The 23,444-nt window shown below is 39.7% G+C and overlaps 1 protein-coding gene across 3 annotated transcripts in view; it reads left to right on the forward strand.

The window, feature by feature from the left end:
* The first annotated feature begins 2,067 nt into the window (after positions 1 to 2,067).
* Positions 2,068 to 23,444, forward strand: part of sez6b (seizure related 6 homolog b) — a 950,260-nt gene continuing 928,883 nt past the window's right edge. For all 3 annotated transcript variants that reach the window (XM_072242771.1, XM_072242770.1, XM_072242772.1), the window contains exon 1: positions 2,068 to 2,301. In XM_072242771.1, coding sequence (XP_072098872.1) covers positions 2,214 to 2,301 — 88 coding nt within the window. In that variant the 5' untranslated portion in view covers positions 2,068 to 2,213. The remainder of the gene's footprint in view (positions 2,302 to 23,444) is intronic.

The following is a 23,444-nucleotide window of genomic DNA, read 5'->3' on the forward strand; positions in this document are numbered from 1 at the left end:
CTACGTGCCTGGTCACCTCCTCAAAGAACTCTATCAGGCTTGTTAGGCACGATCTGCCCTTCATAAAGCCACGCTGACTGTCCCTGATCAGACCATGATTCTCTAAATGCCCACAGATCCTATCTCTAAGAGTCTTTTCCAACAGCTTTCCCACCACAGACGTAAGGCTTACTGGTCTATAATTACCCGGACTATCCCTACTACCTTTTGTGAACAAGGGGACAACATTTGCCTCCCTCCAATCCTCCGCTCCATTCCCATGGACAACGAGGACATAAAGATCCCAGTCTGGATCTTTAAATTAAATTCCGAAATATATTCCTTTATTAGTGGATGCATCCAATTTCATTCACAAACTATGGACTATTTTCACGCCTAGAGAAATAATCATTAGGTAAATGCAATGAATATATTTTTTTAGCTTAAGCCACAATATTAAAAGATGCGACAAATCGAGATTGAGCCCAATGTTCTTTTTTTGGTACCACGGCATTGTAAACTGGGAACCATGTTCATTCTTTTCCAGTTCTATGTTGTCTCATATGGCATGAAGTGTGGCCCGAGAGGTGCAGAGGCGAGTTAGTCCGTTCGGAAGCCGGAGTTGTATCGATCTTCGCCCGGCATCTCGCCCGCAGCCGTTCCGACATGAGTGACCCTGAGTTGGCGTCACCCGATGGGGTCCTTGAAGCGCTTAAGCCTCCACACGACGTCAACGTGTTGATCCAGGTCATGGAGGTGTTCTCGTTCTATACATTAGTATTGTATATATTATTCTGCTTTCATTTTAATGTAGTTTCTGGCTTTGACGAATAGTTTATTACTCTAAATCCGTGAAGCGATGCGCCATTACCCACTCAAATTTGTTGTTATGCCAACTTGATCATGTTATTTTAAGACCACAGCGTGTTATCTTTATTGTGATTATTTATTTACACAAGATGTTGTATCTAAAATAGGCGCTGGAGAAAGATGGTAAGTAATCACCGGTTCCTTGCTTCCAATATCATAAAATTCGGATAAATGAACACACGCGTTTCTGAGTGAGAGACGGTGTAATAGTGGCGGTTACAACTTTCCTGAAATGCAGTTTGTGGAGGAAAATTGTGAATTCAAGTCCACGTTCCGCTTTCTAGAGATTAGAGGGGCACTTTCTTAAGTATACCCACGATGGTAAACTCTGATGTTAGGCCCGGTAAATTTGCTAGATATAATTGGCAGGCACTTAGCGACGAGAAAAGGGGAGGCTTTCTTTTGAGGGACCCCAGGTTAATTTCAGAGGTATTTTGCCTTGACGCGCTTGTGACTAAATATTTATCTTGTTAACCAATCACAGGAATCAGAGGAGCTTGAGCAGACTATGACTCCTGAGCCGAACATCCGTCTGGAACCCAGATGTAAACAATGGACTGAAGCGAAAGCATCCAACCTTACCTGCACAGGGAACATGTTGATTTCACCGAGGAACAAAACGGGAAGTCCAGGTGGAATAATGAAAAAGATGAATGCACAGACATATTTAGACGTACTAGATTTAGGAGGTTCGAACAAGTCATAAACCGTTTGGGAGAAATACTCCGTGATGTAAATGCTTTATTTAGTTGCTGCCTGTGTATACAGTTCAGGGAAAATAGAAACAGGGCCAATACCAACCCAGAGTTAAGTTAAATACAGATTATTCAGTCTGGTGAGAGATGCATTAAAGCAACATCAACTGCCTTCTTAATTGCAGGCGAGAGGATTGAGTGAGAAGTCGGTGATAAATGAGGGAGTGAAGGATCACGGCATTGCAACTTTAAACGGCGAGGGAAGGGTCTGCTGCTGGGTCAGTTTCAGCGGCGGTGGGACGTCACGGTGCACGTGGTCCGCGACAGAAGCTGGAGCTGTCCGCGGTGCTGACGGCAGCAGGAGCAGCGGCGACCCGCTCCCACAGCAGCCCCGATTAACAGGCTCTCGCTCGCCCTAGTGTCGCTCGCAGGCTTGGTCAGCGTGGTGATTCTGTCCTCTTCCGCCCGCCCCGCCTCTCCCTTCTCTCAACAAAGCCGTTTGTTTGAATTAAGACAAGCCGAAACATAAAAAAAAGAGAAGAGAGAACCTGACCACTTTCGACATCCCCGATCTTGCTTCGAGGAGTGAGTGGAGGGCTCCGTCTCAAATACCTCGGAAAGTAGTTAGAAGAACAGCAAGAAAGAAACGATTCTCTGGCAACCTCTGGAATGAACAGGAGCGCGTTCTCTCGTTATCGATTAGAAATGAATGCGATGTGTTTTCTTCTAGCTTTTCTATTGAAGGTCCGCGGTCAAGGTAAGAGTTTGGTGGGAGAGGAAATTTTCATAAATGCTAACCGGTGCATATTTAACAAAGATAATGTGTTGATATCAGAGTGAATGCCCGAAAATTCACGTGGACGGCATTGAAAAAACAAATTGAGAGTGTTTACCTTACTGTCCATCATTTAAAGTACTTCCACGTAGTTACGGCGGATTTTGGTTACACGTACAGGTAGACTCCGATCAAACAATTTGTCTTGGTACAGTAATTCGCTGAGCGAAGACGATTGCCGTTCGTATGTGTCCACAGCAAAAAGTGTTGAATTGTTGAAACTGTTAAAAAAATTGTAAATTTTCTTTCTTGTACTCTAGCTTTCGTTTTTGTAAATTAAATTCTGGGGGTCACTTTAAGTGCTGATAAACTACAAATTTGTTATTATATAATGTACTTGTATTGTAAATAAATATATAGTGTGATGAATAACTTGTTAACAAAATTCCGAGGAACTCCCCACTGAAGCTATTCTAATCCCATTGTTTCTGTCTTTCACGAGTTTGATTAATTAGCATCAGATAATGAGTTTAATTGTTAATTGTGTGAATTAGTCTTCCGTACTTGCATTCAGAGACAAGTTGCTGGTCGGGGAAATATTAGATATTCTACGTTCAAACAGCGACACGTTACGTGAGAATTTATCATAATACATAGAAGCATTTTTATTTCTAGAGTTTCCTTATCCCGTGTAGTCTGTGAGTACCGCAAATTTTAATGCGATTTTTTTTTCATCAAGGGAAGATTTAACATTGGAAAATTCAGTTTAGTAAAGCAATTTTTTTTCTCTATCGTCATTTAAAGCATGTTTCACAAAAGAATACGGGCTTTGTGTCGAAGCAGGTGGCACCTGAGTCGCGAGCAGTTGGATTGAGAGATGCCTTGATACCACTGGCGTTAAGTGGGTCTAATTTCCACTTCGCAAGTGCGCCCTCCTCCGTGTAAACCGATTTATCAAAACTGTTTTGCTAGCACCTTCTCAGCCAGGTTTTCCAAATAACATTATGCCCAGTGCTTAGAGTAGTGAATTGGCACCACATGAGGCAATATCAATTTGACCCAATGCCGGCGCGTGTCACTTTTGAGGTAGGGCTGTTTGCTGTGTCCTTTTAACAGATTGCTGAATGTGCTTGACACATTGTTAAGCCGCCTTGTTGTCAAAGGGACGAATATAATCTTCTACAATCACTGGCATTAACGGTGATTGGACAGAAACAACCAAAAATGCTATTCCCATAATTTTCTCTGTTTTACTTATTCAAAACATTTGACTTTAAGATCGTTTGGCTAGCAGCTTCTTGCTTGACGCAAGGAGTCAAATGAAATCTTTACTTGTGACTCTTGTTTCAATTCAACCCCATGCTTAGCTTATAGAGCTTGAATTCTCTACCAACATTTCAACATTGTGGTGGAAGTTCTTAACTGTATATGGGACTTCATCTTAAAGGTATTTTTAAAGGTTCTTTGTAGATTGTCTCAATCCTAGAACAAACAGAACCAGGTTCTTGTGGAAGTGTCTGAGTGACAAATGTCAAAGATTTATTCCTTTCTACAGATGCTGCCAGACCTGCTAAGTTCCTCCTGCATTTTCTGTGTGTTACTCTAGAACTAGAAATAATTTTGGTTTGAAGGTCTTTGGAAGGTCTCTCATATGGATACTATATAAATATATATGTCATGAAACTTAGCATTTCTCAAAGAATCTCCATTTGATTTTGTATTTTGGTCTTGGCTGATGACCCTTAACGTCTTTATTTTCATTGCATTTTTTTGGATTGGATCCCAGATGTGTTTTTGTGCAGTGTGTTTAATTTAAGCATATTATTGTCATGAAAAGACTTGAACTTTAATTTATTGTATATGTATACACCCAGACAAAACATTTCTCTGGTGCACCCACACAACATGTATCACACACAGCATATAAACCAAAATAGTATAGTATAAATAAGTTAATAAAATATAATTCAAAATACATGTAGTAAAGCACAGCACAGGTAAATAGTAAATTGCTTGCTGTCCTAGTGATGAGAACTCATTGGTGGCCAAGGAATTCATTAGTCTCAATGCCTGAGGGAGGAAGCTGGACTACCAGATGGATAACTAGTCCAAATGTTTCTGTACCTCCTTCCTGATAGTAATGGGTCAAAGAGATTGTGGGGTGGGTGGTAGGGATCCTCAATAATGCTTTGGACCCTTCATCTGCAACACTCCAGATAAATGTCAAAAATGGGGGTGGGGGGTGGGAAGACTTCAGTGATCCTCTCAGCAGCTTTTAATGTCTCCTATAGGGTCTTGTGATCCTATACCTTGCCGCATCCATGCCAAAAAGGACTCTCTTGAAGGTGCTGCTGTAGAAAGTTTTTCGAAGGTGCAGGAGTCTCAGGACTCTCACCACCAGGTTCAGGAACAGTTATTATCCAGCAACCATCAGGCTCTTGAACCAAAGGGGATAAATTCAGTCAACAACACTTGCCCCTATCATTGAAATGTTCCTATAACTTATGGACTCACTTTCAAGGACCCTTCCTCTCATGCTCTCAATATTCATTTGTTATTATTATTTATCTTTTTGTATTTGCATATTTTGTTGTCTTTTACACATTGGTTGAATGCCCAAGTTGGGTGGTCTTTCACTGATTCTATTATAGTTATTATTCTATTATGGATTTGTAGAGTATGCTCACAAGAAAATTATCTGAGTTGAAAATGGAGAGATATATATGTACTTTGATAACTTTACTTTGAACTTTGTGCATGGGGTTATTTGCACATCTTAATCTCTATGGAAAGTATAAATGCTGCCGTGCCACCTTGACTAGTGAGGTGGTGTTGAGGGTCCAGGATCTTCCGTTATGAGTGCACCAAGGAACTTTGGGTTCTTCATTCCCTCCACAGCAGAGCCATTGATATGTAATAGAGAACGGTCGACCTGAGCCTTCCTGAAGTCCACAATCATCTCTCTTGTCTACTTCAGACTCAGGTTACTGTTCCTGAACTATTTGAGAAGCCTCTCTACCTCCTCTGTATGTTGACTCATCATAGTTGCTGACAAGGGCAACTACTGTAGTATCATCAGTGATTTTGATGATGCGGTTTGAGCTGAATCTGACAGCACAGTGGAGTCAGCAACATGAACAGCAATTGGACTGTGCATACAACCCTGGGGGCACCAGTGCTCAGTGTGATGGCTTGAGACGTTTCTACCAACTCAGACTGACTGGTGTTGTTCCCTCAAGAAGTCTAAGATTCGGTTACAGAGTAGGGGTATTGGGTCCCGTGAGGACAGTTTATCCACCAGCCTCTGAGGGATAATCATGTTAAATACTGGGCTGACGTCAACAAGCAACATCCTGGTGTATGAAACAATGGTGTATGAAAGTGTATGAAAATAGATGTTTTCTAGGTGGGTCAGGAAGGAGTGGAGGGCTGAGGCTGTTGCATCATCAGTGGACCGGTTTGAGCAGTAGGTGAACTGATAAGTGGAATTTTCTATCATCCATTAACAACCACTCAAAGGAGTTCATTATTGTCAAAGTTAGTCCCGGTAGATTTTAATCATTTAGGCCAGTTACCTTTGCTCTATTGGGCACAAGAATGATGGTGCTTGCCTTGAAGCCTGTAGGGATAGTGTATTGTTTCAGAAAGTTATTAAAGATGTCCGTTAAGACCTCTGTAAGCTGGGCCACACAGACCGTCGGCACCTGGCCAGTTGTATTGTCTGTCCCTGCAGCTTTACGTGGATTTAGCCTGGCTAGGGTCCTCCTCCCCTCAGCTGTAGCCAGATGATAATCTCCCCGTAAAGTAGTTTGACTTGTTTAAACAGTGGTCTGTATGCAGGGATTCACAAAAAGGATTTGTGGACTTGTGAGAGGTGAGGGTGGGGGATTGCCTTGTAGATGTCATGAACATTGGCATGAACCAGGTCAAATATATTCCCTCCTCTGGAGGAGAAGTTAACACGCTGTTAGAACTTTGGCAGGGCTCTGTTTAAGCTGGTTTCATTGAAATCACCAGCAACAATGAAGATACCAGTAAGTGGTTTCAAGATTGAAGATTGCACCTTAGAGCTCCTGCAACATTTCCCCAGCACTAGCACAGGGGGATGTAAACAGCAATGATCACAATGGCAGTGATCCCCCTGGTAAATAAAGAGCCCTGCATTTTATCATTTAAAAATTCTATCTGGCATGAGCAGTGGGCCATTACTACTAAGGCATTCACACACCAGTGCCTATTGATCTCCTCCATGGGTCTTGCCAAAGGTCATTGCATTTCTGTCCGCCCAGATGATTAGACCTTCCAGCTGGATGATATGATGTCTTGAAGCCACGTTTTCCTCAGGACAAGTGTGAAACAGTCCCTCATCTCCCACTGGTTTTGATGCAGATGCAAGTAATCCAGTTTTTTTCAGCAATCAGATGTTAGGGAGTAGAATCGATGCAAACACAAGCCTGCAGGGATCCACTTTAAGTCTTTCTTTAATACCGACACATGTCTCTGTTTGAGCACATCACTTCCAATGTCTGTTTCCCCGAAGATCGCAGCACACTGAGTGCCCACTCCCTGTGTTAGTCTGTAACTGGGCAGTAACTTTGTTACTCTACTGGCTAACAAGGTAGACTTGCAGATTTTAGTGTTCTTAATCTTCAGTGTTTTTCAGTCTTAGAAAGGATGAACAGGATAAGAAATTTCCTCATTGGTTGGAGCCAGAATGGCCCTTGCATCCATGTGTGTGCCATCTTTTCTGGCACCCCTCAGCAACTCTTTTATTACGTACATTTGTTCAAATAACATGTATGCAAAATGTGTGTGGATGGGGTAAATATTTCTGCAAGTGAATGTTGCTGGCTGCATTCATCTTGAAGTAACACCAACTGTATCAAATCAGTACCAATGAGTTCTGATTATTTTTTAAGTAAAGTTATACATACTGTATACCATTCAAAGCACTGAAGGTATATGTTATTAGACTGGTTGTGCTTTTAATGCTCAGTTAGTGCACTCTCCAAAAGAAAGCAGTTTACCTCAGCCTCTCTTTCATTATATGGTTAAAATTAATTCTGATCTGATTTCACCACCCCCCCCCTCCCCTTCTTTCATTGTAAATTGATTGTGTTAAAGTGAGAGCTGAGCAATGCAGAACTAGATAGGAGTTGTTGGAGCCAGGCCGATGCTGGTTACATTTTTATCACAGCCACAACCTACTACTTTTCTCTTTCTTCCTGTATTTGCCCTATAGTCTGATCCCTGCAGTATAAACAAGACAGGTTCGGTAGTCAGGTTGCACTTCTGAATGCTAAAAGATGAAATTCTCAGCTCGCAGTCTCCAAGTGTAGATAAATGTGTCTGCTCTGAAGAGCTGATGATATGCATGATCAATTATTTGTGGATGACATAGCAACCCTTCTGGTTCACATCCTTCTTGTAACTAGTCATTAAGAATATTTCTTTAGCTGTTTGCTCTCAGGTCATTATTCACTCACTGGTCAAAAACACTTAAGTAGTAGCAATAGCTCTCCGTTTGCAGTGGTAACACTCCACTTTAACTGCTAGAATTCCACTGAAAACATCCAGCTTAAACTGTTCAAAATTAACTGGACCTTCTGAAAAGACTATTGAGGTATTAATTCTTAAATTGTTCTAAATTGACTGGACTGTCTGAATGAGACTACTGAGGCAAAAGCAAGTCAATCTTAGTCCAATTAATTTTGCAGCCCCAGTGTCTCGTGATCCCTGTATCTCACAGGTTTATTTTGTTCAAAATTGCTTATCATTTGTATTATTGTTTGATTACATCTGTTCAATTTTGAATGGATTTCATGATAATTAGAGATAATTAGATGGTGCTAGAAATGACTGGTAAGGACTTTTTCCCCCACGCTTTGCACTGGGTTCAGGAGCAATCCAAATTGCAGACAAATGCAAAGGAATGCAATCAGTCAGCTTGACCCACTGATATGCTTCTGGTAATGAAATTTGCTCTGCTTATCTAACCTGTTCAATATGTATCTTTCCAGACAAACAATAAATGAGAGATCAAACAAATCAGCTGTTGGAATCTGAAGTAAAAATGGTAACTGCTGGAAACGCCCAACAGATTGGGCAGCCTCTTTGGAAAGGGTAACTAAATTAATGTTTCATAATTGTGTCCCTTTGTCAGAGAACAGAATCTCTAACTGGAAGCATTAACTAGGTTTTTTTTTCTATATTTATTGCCTGATTTACTGAGCATTCCTAACTTGTTTTTTTCAAATCTAACAACTGCATGGTTACATTGGTGTCATTTATCGCATTCGATGTAACCTTTTCTTTGGTGACACACTACACCGACTGGGGGATTGCTTCAGTTGGTACCTTAGTTTCATCTGCTGTAAGAACCAGTATCTTTGGCTGAACAGCCCTTTTAATTCCATTTTCCATTCCTGCACAGTCATGTCTGTCCTAGGCTGCTCTACTGCTGAGGTGAACTTGCCTTCCCACTGTGAATGTCTCCTGGTAACATTACCATTAGCTGAGTGGAATTATCAGATGTAGCCAGGAAAACTGGGCATTGTTGGCTAGCTTAGCAAGACTTTTTTTTAACATTATAACATCATGTATCTCCCAATTCACTGTCAAGTCAGGGATCAACACTCATTTGATAAAGATCATCAACCTGAAACGCCAGCCCAAATTAAAAAAGAGTGTATCCAAAAATGAATGGAAGCTGCACTCAGTGGCCACTTTATTAGGTACACCTGTAAACCTGTTTGTTAATGCAAAAATCTAATCAGCCTATCATGTGGCTGCAATTCGATGCATAAAAGTGTGCAGGCATGGTCAAGAGGTTTAGTAGTTCAAGTCAAATGTCAAAATATGGATGGAATGTGATTGAAGTGACTTTGAATGTGGAATAATTGTTCGTATCAGAAGGGGTGGCTTAAGTATCTTGGAAACTGCTGATCTCATGGGATTGTCACCCACAACAGCCTCTAGAGCACGGTTTCCCAACCTGATGTCCACAGACCTCTTGGTTAATGCTAGGGATTCATGGCAGAAAAAGATTTGGAGCTCCTGCTCTTGAGCTTACTGAGAATGGTGCACAAAAACAAACTCTAGTGAGAGGTGGTTCTGTAGACAAAAATGCCTTGTTAATGAGAGAGATCAGAGAGGAATGGCTAGATTGGTTCAAGCTGACAGGAAGGTGACAGTAACTCAAATAAGCACGTGTACCACAGTGTTGTGCAGGAGAGCATCTCTGAATGCACAATACATCGAACTTTGAAGCAGATGGGCTACAGCACCAGAACACCATTAACATGCAATACCGGTAAGTGATAAGTAATGGAAGTGGCATGTTATAGGCAAATCCAAATGACCCTTCAAGCAAGCATCAAGATTATCTCCCCTGTTCTGCCACATCCCACTGTGAATGAAGTGATCCAAACCAACCAGCAATGGGTGAAGGTGGCTCCATTTAACATTACCATGCAAAACAGCACTACATCATGTGGGTGTAATTTAAGAAAAGTATTGAAAGCAAAGTGGATTATCTTTCTTGACTTGTTTTCCCTGTTCTTGCCAAGATTTGATCTGATTTTATTTGTACCACAATATCATTAGGTTGAATGGAATGGGGGAAGGTGCTAGATTCAACAGTATCCTGTTTGGAGCACTTAAAGCTCACTCTTCAGACTGATTCTTGGCTTTCATTTGGACGTTACTTCACAAATGCATATCTACCTGACTACACAGAATATCTCTGCAATATTTTCTATTTTAAAAACAGTATAAATCAAGTTTGACCAACTACCAACAAGAGAAAATCTGCAGATGCTGGAAATCTGAGCAAAAATGCTGGAGGAACTCAGCAGGCCAGGCAGCATCAATGGAGAAAAAAAGCACAAATGCCATTTTGGGCCAAAACCCTTTGGCAGGACTGGAGGAAAAAAAAGCTGAGGAGTTGATTTTAAAGGTGGGGGGGGAGGGGAGAGCGAAACACCAGGCGATAGGTGAAACTTGGAGGGGGAGGGATGAAGTAAAGAGCTGGGAAGTTGATTGGTGAAAGAGACGGAAGACCATAGAAGAAAGGTGGGGGTGGGAGGAGGAGCACCAGAGGGAGGTGATGGGCAGACAAGGAGATAATGTGAGAGAGGGAAAAGGGGATGGGAAATGGTGAAAGGGGGGCATTACTGGAAATTTGAGATCAAACCATCACAGCTTCTTCTTCATGAGATTAGAAGGATTTGTTCAATGATGGCATTGTGCTCCATTTCAATTAGAATGCTCATATAATAAAGTGCCCTGTTTTTCTGCATTGAGATATGGCCAGAAACAGATGCACAAATTGAGTGCTAGGCAATAACAATCACCAACATTAGAGAACAAAGCCACCCGGTCCTGGCATCCATCAGTAAATTCTACACTCTTCTACAAACTGACGTGGTTGTCGTTAACCAGGAACTTTGCTGGACTGGCCACGTGTAATACAGATATGGGAATGGGTCAGAGTGTACTGTGGCACCAATAACCTGTATAACTGTAATTGGATGTAGTGTTCTGAATGATAAACACAAAATAATCTGCAGATGCTATTGTCAAAGGAACACTCACAATGTGCTGGAGGAACTCAGCAGGTGAGTCAGCATCTTTTCAACTGTTGCTGACTGACCTGCTGAGTTCCTCCAGCGTATTGTGAGTGTTCTGAATGAGGCAAGGGCATTGTATAGGAACAAAATAGTATTCAGTTCTGTGACTGATTTTTTTTCCTTCGGGTTGTTATTGATGTAGATTAATAGGCAAATGTCTATGAGCGGTAACTTCTGAGAGCTGCATTCTGCTTGTGATCCCAGATCTTTGAGTATGTACTGTGTATGCTTGAGTAGACTTGGCTTTCTCTTAGTGCCTAATCACTGTCAGCGACTCTATGGTCAAAACCCCAAATGATTACTTTTGCAGGAATTACTATGTAGAATTGTTGTTAGTAGACTTTGTCTCTGTAAATACCCATTCCTTTTCTAATAACTAAAGTTTCAAGATCCTTATTTATTTTAAATCTTTAAGTGTAGTATACACTTTCTGAACTTGTAAATCTGTATGATAATAAGAAAGTGTATTTCTGTCAGGAGAAATGAAGATTCCCCACTAGCTTTAGTTGCTAGTATTTTTTCTTTGGTACTATAGGTGTTGTTGTGGAAGCTAATTCCAAACAGTAGCAGTCATGCACCACCTAAATGAGCACTGTCACCACACAACTGATTACAGCTCGAATGATGCTGGCAGTAAACAAGATGCTCAGTTTTCTGCTGCCTGACTATTGTCACTCCAGGCTACTGTTCCAGCAATTTTCTTGCAACAAATGGACGAACTCTAACATTGTTATTTTCCTATTTTTTTTAATGGGTAGGGAAGGAATTGAGGATGGTAGCTGACATTGCTCTGCTTAAAACTTCCACTTTGTCAGTTGAATTATAGAACATTGTGGATCAAAGACAAAAAAAAGACTCAGTAAGGATACATAGCTGCCATTTTAAACCTAAATTGGACTTCCACACTCCTATTGATATAGCATCTCACCTTCACCATCTGGCTAGTACTTCACATTCTCAGTCAAAGTAGGACAAGCAATAAATGCTTCATGTGCAAACTTTTAAAGAAGTTGAATTGACTTTATTACTTACATCCTTCATGTATGTAAGGAGTAAAAATCTTTGTGTTACACCTCTGTCTAAATATGCAATTTATCATTTGCAATAAATAGTTTGTACAACAGGACAGTCAATATAGCAAAGAAATACAATTGTATCAGTGTGAGGAGGCGGGAGGAGAGAGAGCAGCGCACTGTGCACGTGCGCAGCCCTCCGGTGAAAAATGATATCGTACCTGTTAAATAGGGGCCGTGGACAATTCTGATTTGATGGAGAATGGACGTGAAAGCACAGGGGAACATCTGGAGAAATTTTGAAATGCTCGTTTGCTGCTGTCGTTACTGCGTGGTCAGGAATCTTTCGGAGGGTAGGCCTCAAAATCCCCGGCTTTGCCTGCTGTTGGCGACCGAGGTTGAGGTCGAATCGCTGGGACAGAGATGGCGTTCAGTACTCGGTGTCGGAGAGCTGATCAGAGCTCGAAGTTTTCGGATGACTCAGAGTCGGACTGTGGTCGGCATGGCAGGGAGAGTTCTTCTTCCTTCTGCTGTCTGCGTGAGATGTAGGACATTTGAGAGGCTTTGAACTTTTACTGTGCTCATGGACTTCTTCATCAGGTTATAGTATTGTTGCACTGTTGTAACTATATGTTATAATTATGTGGTTTTGTCAGTTTTTTCAGTCTTGGTCTGTCCTGTGTTTTGTGATATCACACCAGAGGAACTATTGTATCATTTCTTAATGGATGCATTACTAAATGACAATAAAAGAGGACCACGTGTCTTCATAATCTTAAAAAATTAATCAGTCTGATGGCCTGGTGGAAGAAGCTGTCCTGGCTTTTATGCTGCGGTACCGTTTCTCAGATGGTAGCTGCTGGAACAGTTTGCAGTTGGGGTGAGTCGGGTCCCCAGTGATCTTTTGGATCCTTTTTACACACTTGTCTCTGTAAAGGTCCTGAATAGTGGGAAGTTCACATCTACAGATGTGCTGGGCTGTCGACACCACTCTCTGCAGAGTCCTGTGATTGAGGAAGTACAGTTCCTATAGCAGGCAGTGATGCAGGCAGTCAGGATGCTCTCAATTGTGCCCCTGTAGAAAGTCCTTAGGATTTGGGGACCCATGCTGAACTTTAACCGTCTGAGATGAAAAAGGCGCTGTTGCGCTTTTTTACCACACAGCCATTATGCACGGACCACTTGAGATCCTTGGTGATGTGTATGCCAAGGAACTTAAAGCTGTTCACCCTCTCAATAGGGTTTAGCTTGTCTCCATTCCTCCTGTAGTCCACAACCAGCTCCTTTGTATTTGTGACACTGAGGGAGAGGTTGTTTTCTTGACACCATTGTGTCAGGGTGATGACTTCTTCTCTGTAGGCTGCCTCGTTATTATTTGAGATTAGGCCAATCAATGTAGTGTCATCAGTGACTGCGCTTGAAGACCATAGAACTATAGAACATTCACCATCATCTGGGTGCCATGCCCAGTTTGAGCTTTGACTGCCATGGCCCACATACTGCTGTTTCGGGTCAAGTGGATCAATTCATTGGTATTCATTTCTAATTCTCTGGCTGCTGTCTCCATCATAATTTGTCTTTGTCTTCCTCTTGCTTTCTTCCCTTCAATCTTTTCCATAATTATCATTCATTCTAACTCCTAGGTTAGTATCAGACAGTATACTCTTCATTCTCGTAAAGGTGTCTTTTGCCATCCCTATTCTTCTTTTAATGTCCAGGTCGCACCTGCCATCTGATGTCACCCAGCTTCCTAAATAGCAAAACTTCCTTACTTGTTTTATGTCTTCCCCATTTATTCTCAGCCTGCAGATAGGATTCTACTTCTTTTTGGATATTACCATACATTTTGTCTTTTTGTAATTGATAGATAGACCCATTTTTGCACTTTCTTCAACAATTATATCGATTAAGTTTTGTGGTTCTTCCTCTGTACTTGCAATTAACACAGTGTCATCTGCATATCTGAAATTATTGATGTTTTCACCGCCAACATTGATTACCAAGATGTCTCTTATTTTTTGTAATATTGTTTCACTGTACACATTAAGTAAATCAGGGGAGAAAACACACCCTTGTCTAATGCCTCTCTTGATTTTCATAAACTGACTCACTTCTCCATCTATTCTTACAGCGGCAGTTTGTTCCCAGTCCAGATTTCTGATTAGGCGGAGGTCTTTTGAATCTTGATCTAAACTTTTCTGTAATATATCAAATAACTTATTGTGCTTCACTTCATCAAATGCTTTTGTGTAGTCTATAAAATAAACAAACAAATCTTTTTGCACTTGAATAGCTCGTTCTGATAGTATCCTTAACATCAATATTGTTCTTGTACCTTTGTCTTTCACAAAACCACATTGTTCTTTGCCTATTTCAGCTTGTATCTTACTTCTTAGCTCTTGTCATCAAACTTCTTAGAAGTATCTTGGTGATATGACTCATTAAACTTATGGTCCTATATAATTCACATTCTATTGCTCCAGCTTTCTTAGGAATAGTGACAAATACTGATTTTAAATAGGGTTCTTACATTCCAAGTGGCAATAAATTTCTTTTGTGTTACTTTAATTTTATGAGCAGTAGCTTGATGATGGTCGAGGATACCCTGCTGGCCAGAATCAACCCTACCGAGCGAAACATCTTCAGAGTTGTCTTGAAGATCCTCTTGACGCTATCGTTGTGTGATACATTTTGTGAGTTTGACCATGGTTTCCTTAGCAACTTGCAATGGTGGTTTGTTATTACCTACCGTTGGGCGAACTAAAGAAATCGTCATTTCCCTTCCCAAATGTTCATCGGCCTATACTATAGCCGTTGACATTTGAGTTCCTAGCTCATCCTCCTTCTCCGTCATAAGTTCAGTTACTGAACCTGCCAGGTCTGCCGTTGGCTTTCGCTCGTATCCTGAGCAGGAACCCTTGTGGGTGCTACCGTTCTGGGTCAGAGCGGCCCTGGGAGCAATGAATGACTAAGGGGTAACTCCACTTTCCCCAAAGCTCTGAACGTCTTCAATCAGAGTCTCATCACCGGTTGCAGTTTAGAGTCATACCCAGGACTGCATAGAACATTACAGCACAGAAACAGACCTTTTGGCCCTTCTTGGCTGTGCTGAACCATTTTCCTGCCTAGTCCCACTGACCTGCACCTGGATCATATCCCTCCATACACCTCTCATCCATGTACCTGTCCAAGTTTTTCTTAAATGTTAAAAGTGAGCCCGCATTTACCACTTCATCTGGCAGCTCATTCCACACTCCCACCACTCTCTGTGTGAAGAAGCCCTCCCTAATGTTCCCTTTAAATTTTTCCCCCTTCACCCTTAACCCATGTCCTCTGTTTTTTTTTCCTCCCCTAGACTCAGTGGAAAAAGCCTGCTTGCATTCACTCTATCTATACCCATCATAATTTTGTAAACCTGTATCAAGTCTCCCCTCATTCTTCTACACTCCAGGGAATAAAGTCCAGGGAATTTAACCTTTCTCTGTAACTCAGCTTCTCAAGTCCCGGCAACATCCTTGTAAACCTTCTCTGCACTCTTTCAACCTTATTAATATCCTTCCTGTAATTTGGTGACCAAAACTGCACACAATACTCCAAATTCGGCCTTACCAATGCCTTATACAACCTCACCATTACATTCCAACTCTTATACTCAATACTTTGATTTATAAAGGCCAATGTACCAAAAGCTCTCTTTATGACCCTATCTACCTATGACACCACTTTTAGGGAATTTTGTATCTGTATCCCCAGATCTCTCTGTTCTACTGCACTCCTCGTTGCCCTACCATTTACCTTGTATATTCTACCTTGGTTTGTCCTTCCAAAGTGCAATACCTCACACTTGTCTGTATTAAACTCCATCTGCCATTTTTCAGCCCATTTTTCCAGCTGGTCCAAATTCCCCTGCAAACTTCGAAAACCTTCCTCTGTCCACTACACCTCCAATCTTCATATCATCAGCAAATTTGCGGATCCAATTTACCACATTGTCATCCAGATCATTGATATAGATGACAAATAACAATGGACCCAGCTCTGATCCCTGTGGCACACCACTAGTCACAGGCCTCCACTCAGAGAAGGAAATCTCCACTACTACTCTCTGGCTTCTTCCATTAAGCCAATGTCCCAATTTACTACCTCTCCATGTATACCTAGCGACTGAATTTTCCTAACTAACCTCCCATGCAGGACCTTGTCAAAGGCCTTACTGAAGTCCATGTAGACAACAGCCACTGCCTTCCCTACATCCACTTTCCTGGTAACCTCCTTGATAAACTCTAATAGATTGATTAAACATGACCTACCATGCACAAAGCCATGTTGACTCTCCCTAATAAGTCCCTGTCTATCCAAATACCTGTAGATCCTATCTCTTAGTACTCCTTCCAATAATTTACCTACTACTGACATCAAACTTGCCAGCCTATAATTTCCTGGATTAATTTTAGAGCCTTTTTTAAACATTGGGTTCCGTGTTTAGTAGTTGTGCGCAAGCAGGCAAGCTTTGCTTTCATGGTTCAATATATCTTTCAATAACCAAAAATGTATTATTAAACAGATATATTTGATATTGGTAAACAATTTTGTTGAACTATTTATGAAAATGGTGTAAGAGCCAACATGATATAGTCATAGTCATACTTTATTCATCCCGGGGAAATTGCTTTTCGTTACAGTTGCACCATAAATAATAGTAATAGAACCATAAATAGTTAAATAGTAATATGTAAATTATGCCAGTAAATTATGAAGTAAGTCCAGGACCAGCCTATTGGCTCAGGGTGTCTGACCCTCCAAGGGAGGAGTTGTAAAGTTTAATGGCCACAGGCAGGAATGACTTCCTATGACGCTCTGTGCTGCATCTCGGTGGAATGAGTCTCCGGCTGAATGTATTCCTGTGCCTACCCAGTACATTATGTACTGGATGGGAGACATTGACCAAGATGGCATGCAACTTAGACAGCATCCTCTTTTCAGACACCACCAAAGCAGGCCAAAGCACCAAAGCTTTAATTGTAGAGTAACTTTCATTGAAGAGTAATATAAAATTATATTTCCTCCTCATGCTGTTGTCTAATTGGCAAAGTGGCAGACTCCAGCTGTCCTCAATGACAGGACATATACACACACCAGTCAGTTAAATTCAGAAAGGACGTGTTTTGTTCTTTATTGCGCTGCATCCACTGTGTGTCATATATAAAAACATAACATTAGGAAAATGTTGAATTTACCTCAGCTGATGAAGCATTGAAATGAAATTGGTATCTTAAGATCGTTATCAACAGCTGTTCCATCTCCTTTCGCTGAGATATTCATTATCATTCTGCAAAGAGGAAAGACTAAAGGTCAGTCCCCAGGGATATGAAAGATGAATGCACTGAATCTCAAAGCAAAGGTTTCTATGCTTTCAAACATGTTGTGCAATTGAGTCACACCTTATCATGTTTCTCTGAAGAATGCTCAATTGAGTTAACCTTATGCATAGCTAGTTGTTCGTGTTCAATTTAGCGAAGTTGTTTGCCAATCAACGTTCATCGGCTTTTGGTAAATCACCCTTTTCTGAGAGCATCAGTGAATGCTTTCAGTTAGGCATCAGTGACCCTAGTTGGTAGAATTGACAAAGATTTTCATAGGAAGATTTAATATGTCCACTGTTTGTGAGAATAATTCTGAATTGTACTTTCACAAATATTTCCTGTACTAGAGTCAATTAAATGACCCTTCCTCATCTCAGGAGCAACAACTGCCTCTACTGAAACAACTACACAATGGGATGAGACCATTCTCTTGGAAGCTAACTAAAGACTTATTAGTGTAGCACGTTACTTATCTGGTTTGCACGAATCATCTTTGTTTTAAATATTGCAATTTATTTTGTGTGAGTTTATGGCTTTAAGACTCTAACTCAGTATCAAGATTTGGCTTGTCAAAATGCATTCACATATCACCTAACCTGTGCGTAGTTATATAATGTAACCAGATCTCTTCAATTATGTTATTTTCTTGAAGATCCATAACAGTAACTTACTACTCTGAATATATGATAATACACTCCAGTATGGAAATCTATTTGTGAGTCCACAGTAGACTGAGTATTTTTTTAAGTTATGCCCCTTTTAATTTGTCTTCAAGGCAAAGCCATTCAGTTCTACTGCAACCAAAGTGCATCCATTAATATGGGTCCTGTAATATATCACCATTTCATGAAACAAATAATGCTGAAATAACATAATAATTTATTGCTACAGGGTTGCAATGAACTTACAATGCCTGCCGTTGGCTTGCTTCAGTGGGCTAGTAAACCTCTGACAATTTCTACCTTTGAGTTTTATTGCAATTATTCCATAATTTATCCAATAATAATGGCATTCAGCTAACCATAATTAATATTTTCCTAAATTACTTTCATCACCTGCTTATCTGTGTACCTGAGAAGAAATGTGAACTAACGCACTTCACGTGCCCCAAAGTGGCACAAACATCAATGCAAACAACAGGAATTCTGCAGATGCTGGAAATTCAAGCAACACACATCAAAGTTGCCGGTGAACGCAGCAGGCCAAGCAGCATCTGTAGGAAGAGGTGCAGTCGACCTTTCAGGCCGAGACCCTTCGTCACCAGCAACTTTGATGTGTGTTGCACAAACATCAATGCGTTGTCTTTGAAACTACAGCGGATGGTTCGTTTACCCTTGGGAGAAAAATTAAGCGCTGAGGGCAAGTGAACAAGATTAAAAATGTTGTCAATCATTATTTATCAGGATTGATTTTGGCTACATGAATACAAGTACTCTCCAGTGAATGCATATTTACATTTGCGTCTGACAAGCAAACGTAATAAATTGTCTGCTTGTCAAAATGCATTCTCTTGTAAATTTTTATACCAAAGCTTGAAGAGTAGACTGCATCATGTGGCTTGATTAGTAAATGTGTTACGAGCCTTCTATAACTCTTTTGACATGGTATATTGATTTCCAAAATTTTCAGCAGTCATGTTTTAGAAGAACCTATTACTAAAGAGCAAAGCTGGCTGATTCTTTGAATTGTGTTTGTTGCAGGCTATATTGAATCTATTATAAATCATTGTGTTACTGCTTACCCAATCAAGGGGAATGTATAGCTGTATGAAAGGACCCTATAAAATGCTGTTATAGATGCCAAGAGCTTTTACTGTCAAATAGTTGGCAACTGTTATCTGCAATAAACCGTTCCTTTCATGTGAAGAACTGAGACTTTTTGAAAACGTTAATGTGTAAGGAATACTTACACTTTGTAAAATTGTTTGGTAATTTTATTTTCCAATGTTAAGTTTGAGGCTTTCATAAAATCTTCAAGTATTAGTTGTACACTTTCTTTGCTCAGAGAGTGATCCCCTTCCAGAACTTGTCATCCAGATACTTGATTTTGCATGTGAGGGGGAGAGAGTTTAAAGAAAACACTACAAATGGATGTATTCACTTAAAACCCTATGTTTCTTTTCCCAAAGTGCATTGGTTAAGAGGTTAACATTCTTTAGAGGCTGAAACATTTAATTTTGGGACTGGTTGAGATATTGAGAGCTGAGTGAGGCATTTTCCTCCCACATCTTTTTTTCTTGTTTGCTGTGTGGCTAATGTTTCCTTTCTATTTCTGCTGAGTTTAATATCTTGAAATTGTCCCCCATATCTTCCGGTCCATGTACTTTGCTCCCTACTCACTTGATTTCCCTTCATGCCATCTCTCTTTTATTTTAAACTGTTCTGTTCTAATTTACTATTGTAAACTTTATATGCTAGAACAAAGTGCCTTTAGTTCAAGATTATGTTCAAAACCACTTCAGACCTCGGCCATTTTTTTGAAAATTCCCATGTAAGTCACGTTTATCTTTGTTCATTAATTCATGGCAGCACACCTTATATTTGAACTATAATTCGGTTATCCTCCAAAGTACATTAAAACTGTTCACCTTCAAATAATGGAAAATCATGAGGAAGTATCTGGTTTAATAGCTTTTACTCATTGAACTTTCTTTCTAGGGATGTGACTCTCACTGCTCTATGAAGATTGTTGATGTCAAACAGTTTTCAGTTTTCCCCCCTCATTCAACTGTGTTGCATTCCTGAGGGAAAAGTTCCTCATATCCTTTCTTTTGAATTAGCTGTTGGCTCCATTGGAAACCACAGCATTCCCTTAGTTTTGAATTTGGTTTGAGTGAAGGTTTGTTGGTACAAGCCAAACAGCATCGTATTTCCACTACCAAATTAATTTTGCACTGTCAAATTAACAGCACAATCGCAGGCAAAATCAGCAACCCTCTTGTGAAAATGCCACAGAATTGAATTTGGAGGTTAGTTATTGTGTCACCTCCTGTTTCTCCACCTAAAAACTATGTCATTTCTCGATCTGACACTTCCAAGAGGGATGGGACATTCACTTCAAGGGCTTATTTTAAGAACAGAGACATTTAACGTCTTTGTGTATTAAATACATTCTTAAAGTGAACACATCATTTTATTTTAATACTGCAGCATCTAGTTTGGGCCAACATTAAATATATGCATTATCTCTAGTTATGAATAGCATCATTAAAATTGGCAATTTATCAAGCAATCATTGTGTTTATCTCACTGAAAGTCAATCTGATAAATAGGATGACCAAACAAAACTAGCCTTAACCATTTTCTGAATTTAAAAAAAAATCTTTGATCTGAAATTAGAGTGCAATTTATTTCTGTGATAGGGATATAGGAAAAATAGGTTCACATATACATATTTCAGCAAATTACCAAAATCTCTATCAATAATTTGTTTATTTAAAATTTACTGCGCATTAGTGTAATTATGTAAAATGTCCACAAGATGCTTCTCTGCAAAGGATAAGTGCAGAAATTATTAATTACGTGTTTAGAAATGTGATTTTTGTTGCATTGAGTTTTGCTTTCTTGCTGAAGGGTGGGATGTCTTGGTGGTTAGACTTTCTCTAGAGCAGCTTTTCCCAACCTTTTATTAATGCCATAGACCTCTACTGTTAACCGAGGTGGTCCATGGACCCCAAGTTGGGAACCCCCGATCTAGAGGACTTTTATTTTTGTGTTGCTGGTCTTAGCAAAGTTAGAGCACACTAATTTGATTTGGTTTGCTGGGAAAAGGGCTGATGAAAATGCCATAATATAATATTACTCTTTGATTACCAAAGTAATATAGGAGGCTAGTTAGAGACAAGATGACAAGTTTGGCAACTACTACTTTGCATAAGGGGATTAGAATAATAATCTTTGGGGAATTTGTGAATGGAAGGATGTGAAGAGGCAGAGGCAGAAGATTAATTTTCAAGTTTATTTCATGTTTGCATTGAAATATAGAGTGTGCTGTATCATTTGCGTTAACAACCAACACACCAAAGGATGTGCTGGGGGCTGGCCACGCGTGCTACAACACATTCTGACGCCAACACAGCGTGCCCACAGTGCTCAGCACGTCAAGACCACAACAGCAAAACAAGCCGACAACGACAAAGCAAGGTCCTTTTCCACCCATCACCACACAGCCACAAACAAGCCCAAAATCTTACTAGAATTTTTTCCAGGCAAAATTTAATTGTGTATTATATTTATTTTAGTCACGTAATTTATACTTTATCTGCAAAGCTTAAAATTATCTTGTTAAATTTAGTCGCTATGGTTTAGTAAATGATTATTATTCTATTTTTTTTCCACTAAAAGGATAATCAGTGTTTAATCAAAATACTGTGTATTTTGCTGCCTTAGGCTTCTAATTTTCCAACTAAAGCACCATCCAGGTAAGTAGCAACATCCTAGATTAAAGAGAAAAATAGCAAATCCATTACGATTAAGCATCGTAAGCACCAGCACAGTGCATGCCTATCCTTTTCATTTGTAATGCCACATTTTATCTAGAAGGTAGTTCATCTAAAACTGGTGCAGTAAGTTCTCTTCATTTGTGGTTCACAAATGGTTTAGGTAATGACTTGAATAATCTTTGTAGTGGTGTTGTGTGCATGTGTATGAGTTACTGTCTATTCAAAGTAGACTATTCATCCGATGTACCAAACTAATGATTTTTATTTTGGTACACCAAAGTTAAAGTCATTTTAGTTGGTCAAAGTAAGTGTTAGAAACTAATTGTGTAATTTGCTGTTTAAACACGGGACAGATGCTTATAATTCCAACTTGGTAATTACTAGGCTGTTGATTTAACATAATTGAGTGCTTTTAGAGCCAAATGTCGTCTTGCAGCTTTCAAAAATCTAGTTCAAATCATTATATTCAAAGTTCAGGAGAACACATTAAATTCTTCAAGAAGGATGCAAACAAAATAGTCAGTTTCTCCAACATATCATGCCCCTATGACACCTCTCCAAGTCAATTGTATTAAATTAGTTGCATGGTATATAAGCTTTAGTGGCATACAGTAAACTGAATCTTGATAATGACTCCTACTGGTTCACGGTGATGCATCAGTTTGGTAACGTAGGCATCTTTGAGTTTACCAATTATGAGTTTTAAGCCTCTTTTGTAAGCAGTAATTTATTCTTCCTGGCAAACATTTGTTATCATTTTAACCTTCATTATGCTGGGTATTTTGGGAGTGGATTTGTGCGTTGCTAATTATAACTTTTAGATTGCATTGTCACATTCTGAAATTGTGGGAGTTTTTCCCTAATAATGTCAGCTGTGGTCATAGTAGTAGAAAAAAATGTTGAACATTTTTAGCTTCTATCATTTGCAACATTGATTATTCAAAAATGAAAAGAATATAATCATCAGTAATTAGTCCAAGATCAGGTATCGTTCAGAAGGTATCCTTAGCATTAAGTTCATGTTAGATACAATAGCTAAATAACTGCAGTATTGCTTTAATTTTTCCTAATAAAATAATAATTGTCTGATTCTTTTAGTTTGGAGATCATACAAGTCAGTATGGGTATTTTCAAATTTTAATTTAAGATGTTGACAAACAAAATAAGCCTAGCATTTCTACCAGGCAGTGTATCACAGATAAGGAATGGAACTATATAACTTTATCATCTGGTGGGTAATGTCAGATTTCCTTTTCACTCCTTTTGCCCCAGGCTAACTTTGATCAAAAGAGGAAGCAGGGAATGTAAAGGGCCACTTATCCAGGTTTCACCCATTTTATACTTGTCAATCACTAATTAGTGAATTTGATACAATGATGGTAGAGTTGACACATTACCTATTTAGTTAGCTAGTGGCTTATATAAACCATCCAGAGATCAGAGTTCAAATCCCACTATAGAAAGTGTAGTATTTTAAAATAAGCTATGAATCTGGAACTTTAAACAAAAAAGTAAATAGCTTTTGGGAATGCTGACCACAAAGTCGTAGATTGTCATTTTAAAAAAAACACTCGTGATTCACAGAAGTAAAACTGTGTTCCTTACCATTGATTGCCTTAATTTCTGGAAATTCACTGACTTTGAATATACACAACAACTGTTCACTGTCCAAGTATAT

The sequence above is a fragment of the Mobula birostris genome, chromosome 25 (assembly GCF_030028105.1).
Source record: "Mobula birostris isolate sMobBir1 chromosome 25, sMobBir1.hap1, whole genome shotgun sequence".
Classification (NCBI taxonomy): domain Eukaryota; kingdom Metazoa; phylum Chordata; class Chondrichthyes; order Myliobatiformes; family Myliobatidae; genus Mobula; species Mobula birostris.